The 12,576-nt window shown below is 40.4% G+C and overlaps 2 protein-coding genes across 4 annotated transcripts; both read left to right on the plus strand.

Annotated features, from left to right (window-relative positions):
* Positions 1–1,871: 1,871 nt before the first annotated feature.
* LOC140775216 (putative kinase-like protein TMKL1) lies at positions 1,872–4,554 on the plus strand. The gene is made up of 2 exons (XM_073118482.1): positions 1,872–3,436; positions 3,526–4,554. The coding sequence occupies exons 1-2, from the start codon at positions 2,062–2,064 to the stop codon at positions 4,170–4,172; spliced, it is 2,022 nt and encodes a 673-aa protein (XP_072974583.1). The 5' UTR covers positions 1,872–2,061; the 3' UTR covers positions 4,173–4,554.
* Positions 4,555–7,451: 2,897 nt separating this feature from the next.
* LOC140771787 (uncharacterized) lies at positions 7,452–12,576 on the plus strand. 3 transcript variants are annotated; one of them, XM_073113495.1, is made up of 5 exons: positions 7,452–7,602; positions 7,798–7,904; positions 8,853–8,951; positions 9,445–9,565; positions 11,485–12,576. In XM_073113495.1, exons 4-5 carry the CDS (start codon positions 9,553–9,555, stop codon positions 12,279–12,281), a joined length of 810 nt encoding a protein of 269 aa, XP_072969596.1. In that variant the 5' UTR covers positions 7,452–7,602; positions 7,798–7,904; positions 8,853–8,951; positions 9,445–9,552; the 3' UTR covers positions 12,282–12,576. The 3 variants fall into 3 exon arrangements, with proteins under 3 accessions (XP_072969596.1, XP_072969588.1, XP_072969604.1); XM_073113487.1 differs by having other exon boundaries at positions 7,798–8,951; XM_073113503.1 differs by lacking the exon at positions 7,798–7,904 and having other exon boundaries at positions 7,459–7,602.

Below are 12,576 nucleotides of genomic sequence, written 5' to 3' on the forward strand. Positions count from 1 at the left end.
GGTAAATAACATCCATTGTATGGGCCGCGCGCTCTGTTTGGTAATTAAAAGCTAAGAAAAAAAAGTTGATATAGCTTATAATGCCGTGACGCATAGACTATATCTAATGATTTCGAGTATAACAATGATGTATCATGCAAGGGAGAAAGGGAAACACATCACCACCATCAAAATTAATGTGCAACAGTTGATAGGCAATGCATGCATGTGCTTCCAGGATTGACCAACAACACCCAACTGTGGCCCTCCCCATCTACGCATGTCGTTGGATGAGATATCATGTCACATCGATGGAGAGACTTTGCCGAGCTTAAAGCTCATGCTGTACTATTTCACCCATCTCCATCTCACCGACGTCCAACAACTTGAACTGCTAGCTATGGAGAGAATTCACTCTTTAGGGAGAACAAACCCCATCTCCATTATCTCATTTTAAGCACATCACATGAACTAACCACGTCATGCATGCACAGTCCCACACCTATACATATATATCTTTTTTGGGGTGGGTTCTTCATCGAATAAGGCTAAACAAAGGGTTTGCAGCTGTCATCCATTTGATGCACTTCCTTTGCAAACGTGGGCCTCTTTGTCTGCCCGGGTTTATTGACGTCGTCTACCTGTTTGCTTAAATGCTCGCAAAGGGGAAGAAAGGCTCACAGGCTTGGGTCTCCACGCCTTTCTTATGGGAAAGGGACTTCTGAGAAAAAAAGCCCACTCACGTTGGGCCAATGCCTAGAGAGGATTCCTGTCAGCAAAGGCATCACTTCCACCAAGCGAATTCGAAAATGTTTCGAAAGCTATGGATCTTAGTGTATCCAAGGTCGCAGATTTGATCCTACATCATAACAAGATTTCGTCTATAATTCTATACATGGATGAGTGATTATGGATCTCGATGTGCTTTGAATGACTTAAAGAAAAGTTTTAACATTAAATGCACTCCGAAGGCACGTACGGTTATAAGCCCTAGACTGGAATGAGACATTAAAGAGTTAAAATTTGTGATACTAAATACTTTTAAGAAAACTGAGAGATTTCGTTCTACTGCAGATCTTAGTGGTCCTAAAAACTGCACTGTAGTGCATTGATAAGGGTTCAACATTTTGTTCAATTCATAAACAATTTTAGTTACTAGCACAAATAATTAGAGTTAATCACATAAATTAGTCACAATGGATCTAACAGAAAATTCACATATAGTATTTCTTTTATATAAAAAAGGCTAAAATATGACTCTGCTTCTGTATCTACGAGTATGTTAAACAAAAAATATTTTATACACTGTCATCACCAAAACAAGACAGAAAAGCTAACAGAAAATTTAAAAAATATTAAGGCGGAAGGATTTAAACTTATAAACTCACATGAATAATAGGACCTCATGGGCTAATAGCCTTCAATAGTTAGCACTGTGAATGTGATGAAGATCTATGTGAAGGTATTTCTTATATCTTACTATATATATATATATATATATATATTTCTTTTAATAAAAAAAAGAAACATGAGCGTGGCCTAATCTTTCTCAGGAGAGTAATCAAATCGAAGAACAAATAGTAGAGTAAGAAATTAGAACTTTAGAGGGGTCTAATGATAAAGAAACAAGTAGAAAGGTATGAAAGGACGAAGCATCCAATGGACACCCACCCACTAATGGCAACTGGAGAAGAGAAGCCAAGCGGTCAGCGGTCCACACCACCCTCATCTTACTTTTTTTCCTAAATAATTTCCACCCACCATCCGAGAAACCCAATCGTCACCCACCTACCGCTGATGGGACCCACGTCTGTGGTATTTGTAGTTGGTGGGTCCAGAAAAAGAAACTCGACTTTGGTCTTTTAAGTGGGTGGTCAATCGAAAGATATCTATCATTATTTTTTTCCCACAAAAGAATATATAGTAACACCACCTTAATATTCCAAACCATCTTCCTCGCACTCCGATGCCCAAAACCCTACTATTGTCTACTGCACACTTCGAAACCTCTCCAAAAACCTCGCCTTTTTTGTTCCCTTTCTCCTCCTCTTCTGCTCTCTGGTACTCCTCTCAGCAACAGCAATGGCATCTTTCTTCTCTCCTCTTCGTCTCTCATTCTCCTTCGTTTTCTTCCTCCTCCTCTTGTCTCCACTCAAGTCTTCGTCGTCGTCCTCCGATGTCCAACTGCTGCTCCGCAAGATAAAGCCGGCTCTCAAAGGCGACGCCTTGGACAACACCCAGCTCTCCACGTGGAATACTTCCACTCCTCTCTGCCTCTGGCGAGGCCTCCGGTGGAACACCGCCGACGGCGAATCGCTTCGGTGTGGCGAGCCCGATGTGCGATCGAACCTTTCCCTCTCCTCCGACCCATCTCTCCAACTAATCTCTATCCAACTCCCTGCTTCTGCTCTCTCGGGTTCAATCCCACCTGAGATCGGAGACTTCTCCTCTCTCGAGTCCCTCTTCCTCGCTGTGAACTCTCTCACTGGGCCCATCCCACTTGAGCTTGGGAACTCCCCTTCGCTATCAAAGGTCGATCTTGGAGCCAATTCCTTTGATGGGTCTCTTCCACCTTCGATTTGGAACCTATGTGATCGCATAACCTCGCTACGTCTCCACGGGAATAACTTATCCGGATTTATCCCCGATCCAGCAGGACCGAACTCCACTTGCGACCAACTTAGACTGCTCGATTTGGGTGGCAACCGATTCGAAGGCGGGTTTCCCCTGTTCATCGCAAAATTTCGTGGGCTGGAGGAGCTTGATCTAGGGAGCAATAAGCTTACTGGACTTGTTCCGGAGTCACTTGCGGAGCTGAGAAACCTTCAAAAGTTGAATCTTTCTTACAATAACTTTTCCGGCCAGCTTCCTCAAGCGTTTGGAGAGTCCAAGTTTAGGGTAGAAGATTTTCAAGGGAACAACCCAAGTCTTTGCGGCGCTCCTCTTGGGAAATGCGGGTCTAGTTCTGGTCTCAGCCCAGGAGCCGTTGCTGGTATTGTGATTGGATTAATGGCCGGGGCAGTAGTCCTCGCTTCAGTTTCCATTGGGTGGGTGCAGGGCAGAAAGAGGAGGAACAGGGGAAGGAAGGGAGAGGAGGATGAGATGGAAATAGAGGAGGAGGGAGACGAAGGAGGGGAAGGGAAGCTGATGGTTTTCCAAGGCGGAGAGCACTTGACGCTCGAGGACGTACTCAATGCCACTGGCCAAGTAATGGAGAAGACGAGCTACGGAACCGTATACAAGGCGAAGCTCGCCGACGGCGGCAACATTGCTCTCAGGCTGTTGAGGGAAGGAAGCTGCGTTGAGCCGTCTTCATGCGTGCCCGTGATCCGGCAGCTCGGGCGAGCTCGCCACGAGAACTTGCTCTCCTTGAGAGCATTCTACCAAGGGAAGAGAGGAGAGAAGCTCCTCATCTACGACTACCTCCCCAATAGAACTCTCCACGATCTCCTCCATGGTAATTCCAATCCCCTCTGTCAAATTTAAACTCCTCGAACACCTTACGAACGTCAATTTCACCAACTGTTTGATGTGATCCTCTTGTAGAAAGTAGTGCCGGGAGGCCTCTATTGAACTGGGCTAGGCGCCACAGGATAGCCCTCGGAGTCGCCAGGGCGCTCGCGTACCTCCACACGGGGCATGAGACCCCGATCACCCACGGGAATGTCCGCTCCAAGAACGTGCTCGTCGACGAGTTCTTCGTCTCGAGGCTCACCGAGTACGGCCTCAACAAGCTAATCGTGCCCGCCGTGGCCGGCGAGATGATCTCCGCCGCCAAGTCTGACGGCTACAAGGCCCCCGAGCTCCAGAAGATGAAGAGATGCAACTCGAGGACCGACGTGTACGCATTCGGGATACTCCTCCTGGAGATCCTCATGGGCAAGAAGCCGGGGAGGGCCAACGGCAGCAGGAACAGCGTGGGCGCCGACCTGCCGTCGTTGGTGAAGGTGGCGGTGTTGGAGGAAACGACGATGGAGGTGTTTGACATCGAAGTCTTGAAGGGGATAAGGAGCCCAATGGAGGACGGGTTGGTGCAGGCGTTGAAGCTTGCCATGGGTTGCTGCGCCCCGGTGGCGTCGGTGCGGCCAGACATGACCGAGGTCGTGAAGCAGCTAGAGGAGAACCGGCCTAGGAACAGATCAGCTTTGTACAGTCCTACTGATACCAGGAGTGAGATTGGCACACCATTCTGATTTCCTGAACGAACTCCAACAAGTTTTTCTCGAGAAATTTGATCAGTTCTAGTGACCCTTCCAAAGGAAGTAGGCGGTTTTAGATTAGAGAAGAAGACGTTGGAGGATTGCAAACACCCAACTATATCTCTGTACATTGGATGTGAAGTTTAGTGTTTGATCATCCTCTGTTATTAGATTTGGCCTTCGATTGGATCCAATTGGACATCATATGAATGTGATTTATTATAGTTCTTAATTTGGTCACTTCCTTTTTGGCTTCAGATGGCTGTGTGAATCTGTTGATGTAGTACAAGTGAGTGGTTGTTGAGATCTTAAACACTTCTAGTATCGATCCTACTTTTGAGAATAAAGAAGCTTCCATGTTCCATGCTTTTGAAGGCCAACGGGACTTTAGCTAAAGTTTCTTTCTTTATGATCCATTTCTTTTCTTTTCTTTTATATACATAATCATTTTTTTAGGAACAAAGAACAATGAGTTTAAACTATGTAGCTATCACCTTTCAGTAAAAAATTACTAAATATTATAAACGCCAACATTTATAAGATAATTAAACCCATAATTTCTATCACAATCAGCTAAACTGCTGATTTGGATTGAGTTTGTATACTGAAACAAAAAATCAACTTTGGCTAGGTGGTCTCATATGCATCAAAAGACCGGCATGAAAGAGTCACTTTCCAAATGGAAAAGAAAAGCATCGCAGCAGCATTGTTATCTCCTGCAATAGTACTCATTGGAGGTGCAGCAATGATAGCAGACACCAATGTCGGCATAGAAGTTCACCAGTTTTTTAGACTCGAATGCTGCATAGGAACTAGGAAGAGAACCATGGGGCCTTGCATTTACTCCTGTCGACGGGTTTAGTCAACAATACTGTACGTTGATGGCGTTTTTGTCTCAAATTTGAATAGTATAGATGTGAACAGAAAGACTAATGGACACTTGGATGTCAAAATTTTCTTTTTTGGATGTCAATTTAATTGCATAGAAGATGGGAAGAGGCACAGATTTTCAAGGTTTTAGTCTATTGTAGTTACTATGAGAAAATGAGTGCTTTGTAATTACTATGAGAATATGAGTGCTTTGATCATTCAAAAGCTTAGGCTTAAACATCGGTTCTACATAGACAAATGAATCACATAATATATAAAATAATAAATTAGATAACCGAATCAACCCTTTCAATACACTGGGCCACATATGGGCTAAGCATTGCATCGAAACATTGCTTCCGACTACTCCACTATCAAATCAAAACTCCAAACAAAATGATATCGAGCTAATGCTCCTAGCCGTTGCACCTCTAAACAGATTTTTCATACCATCTTACCATTGAGCCGTAAAGTCGGAGCCATGCCATTACTTCCACTAGCAAACAAATACAATGTCTATGCCAGAGCTCGATCCCACAACCTCTGTGCTACATATAGATGTGACCATCAGGCGGGCTAGGCCAATCGGCCTGAGTAGTCTGTTTATCAATTTGCTTTCAAGTGGGTTAGGCAGGGCTGGACTAGAATAGTCTAGCCCATAACTGCTCATCAGCCCGTGAGGGAGTGAACTCAAGCTGGGCGTGCCAGGTCGAGATTAATGAGGCGATTGGGCAAGATGTCGAACGATAGAACAAGTAGATTGAAGATCAACATGGCTTAATCTAATAATCAAGGCATTGCATTGCACTAAACATCAAAGATTTACTCCAACCGTCAAGCATCCGAAAGTGTTCAAGCTTGATCTGCACACAAAATGATTCTTTGCCCTCGATTTAGTTTCTAGCATCCTCTATCTTCGTCTCCGTGGTGAAAGTAATGGTGTCGGCACACACACCGGGTGCATAATAGTGACGACAAGCATCACTGGGGGTGATGAGTGGTGCGGCGTCGCACACGTACACTTACATGAAGAATGCAATGGTGTGCTGACGAAGAACGTGGCGACGGAGCTAGGTCAATTTGGGATGAACTGCATGTTGCTAGAGAACTACAAGCGATAGTAGAGAGCGAGTTCATTGTGGTAAACACATTGATGGCTAACACCATCACAGCAACAGAGCACGGGATTGCATTGTTCGTCGGGATGACGAGGAAGGTCACTAAGGCTGATGCGTTCATGAAGGCTAGAAAGCTTTCTTTCTTTGGATCTCAATGGAGATCTAGATTTATATACTTCAAATCTAAATCTTGAATTAAGTGAAGTTAGGGTTTTTGGTGTTTGATCTGGTTAGGCAGTGGCTTTCAAGACAATAGAGCAAGAAAGAAATGTTGAGCATGCAGGCTTCGAGCTAGGCATTATATTTCTATAGATAGGCAGGCTTTGGGTTGGGTCAATAACAAGCTTCTAAATTATGCTGGGCAGGGAAAGAGCTGCCTCATGTCACATATTAGCAATTTCTAGCCCGAGCTATGTCGAGCCAAAATTTTAGTTTAACCCGAGCTTAACCCATTCCAAACTAGACCAAGCGAGGCATGGCCATGTTGGGCCATATGATCACCTCTAGCTGCGTATGGTCGGTAGAAATTGAGTGCTTCGAATTAGTAGCTCAACGGCGCAAAAGATTATAAATATAAATTTCTTCTAAATGTTACGATTGATATTTGATAAATTATTTACCAAAATACTATAAAAACTTATGATTTTGCTCCCGCTGTGGTGTAATTTTGAAGAGAATACCTATATATAGCCACACAGGGATAATTGACTCTTTTATCTACACTAATTAGCCTCTAGAAAATAATTACATACACAATATTGATATTAAAAATAAAAATAAATTATTGATTTGGATTGCGCGATTTGACAGGACGATCTTTTTTCTTTCTTTCTTTTTTTTTTTACCACAAGGCCTGGCGGAGAAAAAGTCAACTTGGTGTAAAGTGAAATATTCCCCCACATTGCGTGTAGATATCCCTCACTCAACTACTTAACGTTTTCTTGGCTAATGACAGATCGAATCTATCAATTTTGGTCCCTTATTCTAAATAATAAATAAATGGAAAATTAATTCAAATCTCGCTCTCACGATTTGAAGCATTTATAATATTCTATGTGGATGATTCCATTGTCTCTTTCCATAAATTTTTGTAGAAAAAAAAATATTCCCTCGTAATAAACATATAATGTAGGGTGTGAAGTGAAAATATCCGATATAAAATATTCTTAGGCCTTGTTGGGCCAAATACTAGCCGAAGTTTCGGCCCAGATTAAATCCATATTTTCTTTAACATATAGGCCCATTTTGGATTAAGGCTTACTTAGCCTTCTCCTCTGTTCGTCCTCGTTCTTTGAAATACTTCCTTTGTAGTTGCTCGTTTTGCTCCTCGAGCTCGTACTCGCATCTTTTGGTTCCGATTTTCTCGAATTCTCCTACTCTCGTTTGCCAAGTTGTTCTTCTCTCAGTTGAATGCTTCGCCACGGAAGGATCGAATGGTGGGCTTCTAATCTTACTCTTTGTTATCAAGCAATGGAACATCGAGTTCGGTTTATTTTGGATATAGTTTATGATGGAGAATGTATGGTTCTCTTGGCTCTAATCCCCTTTTTTCATTTGGTTCTTCTTCTTCTTCTTCTTCTTCTTCTTCTTCTTCTTCTTCTTCTTCTTCTTCTTCTTCTTCTTCTTCTCAGTATACAGCGAGTTGGATTTTCCCTATTTGGTGGATCCCGTGCCCGGATGAGAAGAAAACGAAAGAAAGAATGCTCATGGTCGAAGATGGAGATGCCATGAGATTCTGGTTATTTGTTCTCTCTGGAATTCTTTTATGTTGCTTGACTAATGTTCCTTTCTCAGACTACTAAATCCACTGGTGCTATGCGATGCATTTGTAGTAGATTTTGAGGGATTTAAGAACGGATGTTATTTAACTAATAGCATTAATCACCTAGCTGTAATCGTACTTTTGCTGGCTATCGTGTTGAAAGCATGCAGTATATGAATGTGTTTGGTACTTCAATATTCTCTGAGTGGATTTCCACACTTGTCATATCTGAAACTACTGGAAACTGCATACTTGACATCAAATTTTGAGTACAGTTGATGTTTGTTGAGGTCCACGCTACATCAAATTTTTGAAGGAGTTTTAATGATGCTTTGATCAAGAAAAAGAATGATGGTATAATCGTACAATACCTTGTGTTGCTAACATATACGCTATGGAAGCGTCATAATGTATTGAATATTGAAATTCTTGAGTCTTCAATAATTTTGGTTCAGATCATTCAAATGAGTGGATATTATATCTTTACTGCCTTTCCTTGATTTGGAACATTTGAGTAAATTTTGTAACCGATTCAAAGGAAACTGTGTAATCTAAGATGTGGATTTTTCAACTTTATGCACTATGCTACGCGTTTGCAGAATAGTCTTATTTATTACCGGCAATAACAAGTCTATATGATTACTCTTCATTTCTATTTTAGACTGTATTGAAGTTTCTAAATTACTACTCTACTCTAGTTTTCAGGAGTCACCTGGACCTTATTCTTCATGTCATTTATTTGCTTTGTCATCTGTTGAGTTCCATCTACTCTAATCTCAGTCTTTTGTAGTATATAATGTATGACACGCGTTAATACTTTTTCCTTTCAAAGTTATCAAGAATTTGTTATGCAAGCATTAATGACTTTTTGCAGTTTGTCTTGCGCTATTCTCATCGTAGCTTTACATATTCTTTTGTTGCTAGTTATTTTTCAACAAGTAGAAGATCAGAATCTAATTGAAGCTCCAATGAAATCATTCCAAAACAGTTTCCAACCAGACTTTGATATAAGCATGCAGCCAGGTATCCCTAACTCTGCAAGTTATTTTATATTGACTTGGTTCTTGAATTGTCGTCTTCGGGACAGTTCTAAAGTAAGCCGCTACATTTTTAAATTTCAGAATTTAGTTTCTTCTCAAAACCTTTAAAAGCATGATTTCTTGTAACTTTCTGAAATATTGTACTCACTAAGATTAAAGTATTGGCTATAGGAACTCATTTGTTAACTTGTGAATTACTGGAGATGATATCATATTGGATCATCTAATGTGCTGGAAGTTGGTTGGAGTTCTAAACGGTCTCACTGGCTGCGTAAACAAAGTTATCTTATTTTTGAATATCTTCAAACATGCTTATGATAATAAAATTGGTAGACTTTTTTTTAGACATCAATTTTAGAGGGGTCCCAAATTTGTCATCCTACCTCCGAGATACCTTCTTCACAAAAGCATATTAAGTAATTTTCTCTTTGCTTCCAGTTCAGGACTAAAGAGTTTGATTCTTATATCTACTACAGGAGATCAGCATCACCGGCCTTTCAGCTTGTGGTTCTGTTATCTTGCCTTCTTTTTTGAAAGTTTGAAGTGCGATCTTGGACCTGGATGAATGCTTGTTCAGGACATACATGTGGGACAGAGGTACTAGGATTCATTATAGTTTAAGGGTGTTGGTAATGCAATATCGTTTTCATTTTCTGAGTTGGTGTTAACAGGCATAAGATGCAATGATGAACCATTCAACTGAAAGATCTACCCAGCTGAACAAAGTCTCTAAGTAGTTAGCATATTTAGGAATGACAATTTTTATTTTTTGATCTGAACAACATCTTCAAACATCTGCCCTTATCTATGGTTGAGAAGCACATTAACCAGTGAAATTTGGTGCAAAAACATATTAGGATGCATATCAATGTTTAATTATGTGAGTCTCTTTTCATATGTCCATATCATATAGTGCATGAACTTGCACTATGATGGACAGTTGGCTACTGTGAGACTCTCTTCCTAATAATGAAATTAAAACACTGAAACTCTTTTTATGATATGCATAATATGTTAAGGCATATGATTGGCAAATGTACTATATTCTCTGCTAACTGTTGTTATCTATTTACTACCTGCTTAGTATGTTAACCTAATAATTTCTTGCTTAAATGTTCTACTATGGCAATTATTTAACTTGTGACAACTGTGTTCATTGTTATTTCTTTTTTTCTTTGACCCAAGTAGATGCCACTCATTTTTTCCTCTCCTTAATTGTTTGCCTGCAATATCTTTAAATATATCCTTCATTCAATGAGTTGGATACCTGGATACAGAACTTATCCTGATTACTGAAATGGTAGTGTTGAATAATTTCATTATTTCGAGTGAATTTTTGATAGATACTGTAACATGCATGAAATCTTGGTGACTTTGTGTTGCTTTTATCTTCTGATTTCTTCTGTTAGTTTTCATGAATTGCCACGCATCCAAGAGTTGAGTCAGAAAAAGAAGAATTGTACTGCAAAATTAAGAAACAAAGGCTCAAGAAATATATGAAACTGCATTCTTAAATTCACGTTATTTTGCCATATGCATAGAGTATCTTGAGGAATCGATGATCAAGGATTATCTATCGTATTACAAATTACTTTTTACTCAAATAAAGCCATTTACAAATGGGCACAACTTACAGATACCTTAGATTTGTCGAGAGAATTTTGCAAATGACTTTATTGGTCATCTTTCCTATGGTAAAATATGAAAATAAAATATAATATAATTATGTTTCATCATGTACTCTTGGAATCATCTAAAAAGTAAAGCGTGTCATTTAGAATAGACTTAGTGACTAGTAACCTTCCATTTTTTCCTCTATGAAGTATGAACAACTAACTAAGTAGATGGAATGCTGGTATTTCCTTTTGAGTCATATGCCAGAAAACAGGATAAGTCATATATTAAAGAAGAGTATCAGGGGGGAAGAATAGAAGAACAAAAGGAAAGAAAAGTTGCCATAAGTTAAGCACATAATGTGCACCGATTTTCTTCCTTCATTGCGATATCTCCTTTTGAATCTCATTCACCCTTTAGTTTGATGTACCTGTAAAGAGGAGACCACACCATCAAAGGAAACCTAGGGGTTTCTATATTCAGAAGATGTAGTTCACCGCACATACCAACTATTATATAAGGAGACCTCTTGTTCCTACTTCCTATAGACTATAGAGACATACAACTTAGAGGCTGTTGTGCTTCATCCTTGTCTTCTTTCTCTCACCCTCGTGGTAACCTTCCTCTCCTACATCTTCTTAGCTGTTCTAGTTGCTGTCAATCTCATTGTTTTATTCATCTCAGTGTTCTTGTTTCGCTTTCTGAATTTCTTCACAGCCAATAACAATCTTTTTGTAAATACCTTCTATTCTTCGAAGTTTTCTTTCAACTTCCAAGGTTTAAGTTATTAAATAAATTATATTATATGTTTATCTTGTTTGCATTTGATAAGTTTCTATCAAATAATGCACTTATTTTACGGCTGTGTGATTTCCTTTGCTATTTTGGTTATTCTCCCACAGATATAATGAACCTTGACTTGAAAAGGAAGCTCATGGATGGAGGAAAGAAAGGGGAAAAGAGGTTTCCATGCAACTACTGTGATCGGATGTTCACCAGCTCACAAGCATTAGGAGGCCATCAGAATGGCCACCGTATTGAGCGAGAGACTACAAGGAAGGCTCAAGAAGAGGCTCATCTCTTAGCCATGCAAATGCCACCTCCCTTCCCATCTGCACGCTGTCCATCTTTTAGACCTATGAATCACCACATATTGTTGCAGCATGGCCATCAAAACCATGCTCAATCTCTAAGTCGCTTGGCTAATAGATCGATCCCGAGACTTCCTTACTGCCAACCTCATCGATCATTAAACTGTGCCCACGATGGAATGAGACCCAGACACCATGCCAGGTTTGCTTCTCCATATCCTTTTACTATCCCATATGCTAGAGGCATGGCAAGAGATGAAGATCCCAGGTTCTCTGCAAGAAATTCTACTACTGTTATTACTACTAATGTTGGAGGTGTGACAAGAGGTGGAGATCCAAGATTGGGATTCCCGCCCCCTAGATTGGGATACCCTTACACTACTCCACATGTAGGAGGAATGGCAAGGAATGAAGAGCAACCAGTTTTTATGAACTCAGGTAGAAACTATAATGTTAATAATGGCGGATCTCATGTGTTAGCAGAGAGGGCACAGGTAAACATGACAGGACCATTGACTTCTATGATCGTCAACCACGTCAACCGTGGAGAGGTTTCTGATATCAAGAATGCGACTGAGAAAGAGATCGACCTCACACTCCGTCTCTGATGGAAAAATCAGGAATTCTCAGTCGTTAACTGTTTATCTGTTATATATGTGTTTAATCTGTTATATATGTGTTTAACCTGTTATAAATGTGTTCGTCGTTTGCATTATTTTCCCTAGTTTCTTCTTTTGGTGAGCATAGTTTATATTTATTGCACCGCGACGAGGATAACTTATGGTAATTTGTCATAAATGCATTTCATGGTTTCATCTCTTTCGAAGATCTTACAGATACTTCGACTATCTCATCGTTTGTATTACTTGCCTTTGATATGCTATGGATGATATAAGTTGAATA

Source organism: Typha angustifolia, chromosome 2 (genome assembly GCF_048772165.1).
Source record: "Typha angustifolia cultivar Huaian chromosome 2, ASM4877216v1, whole genome shotgun sequence".
NCBI lineage: Eukaryota > Viridiplantae > Streptophyta > Magnoliopsida > Poales > Typhaceae > Typha > Typha angustifolia.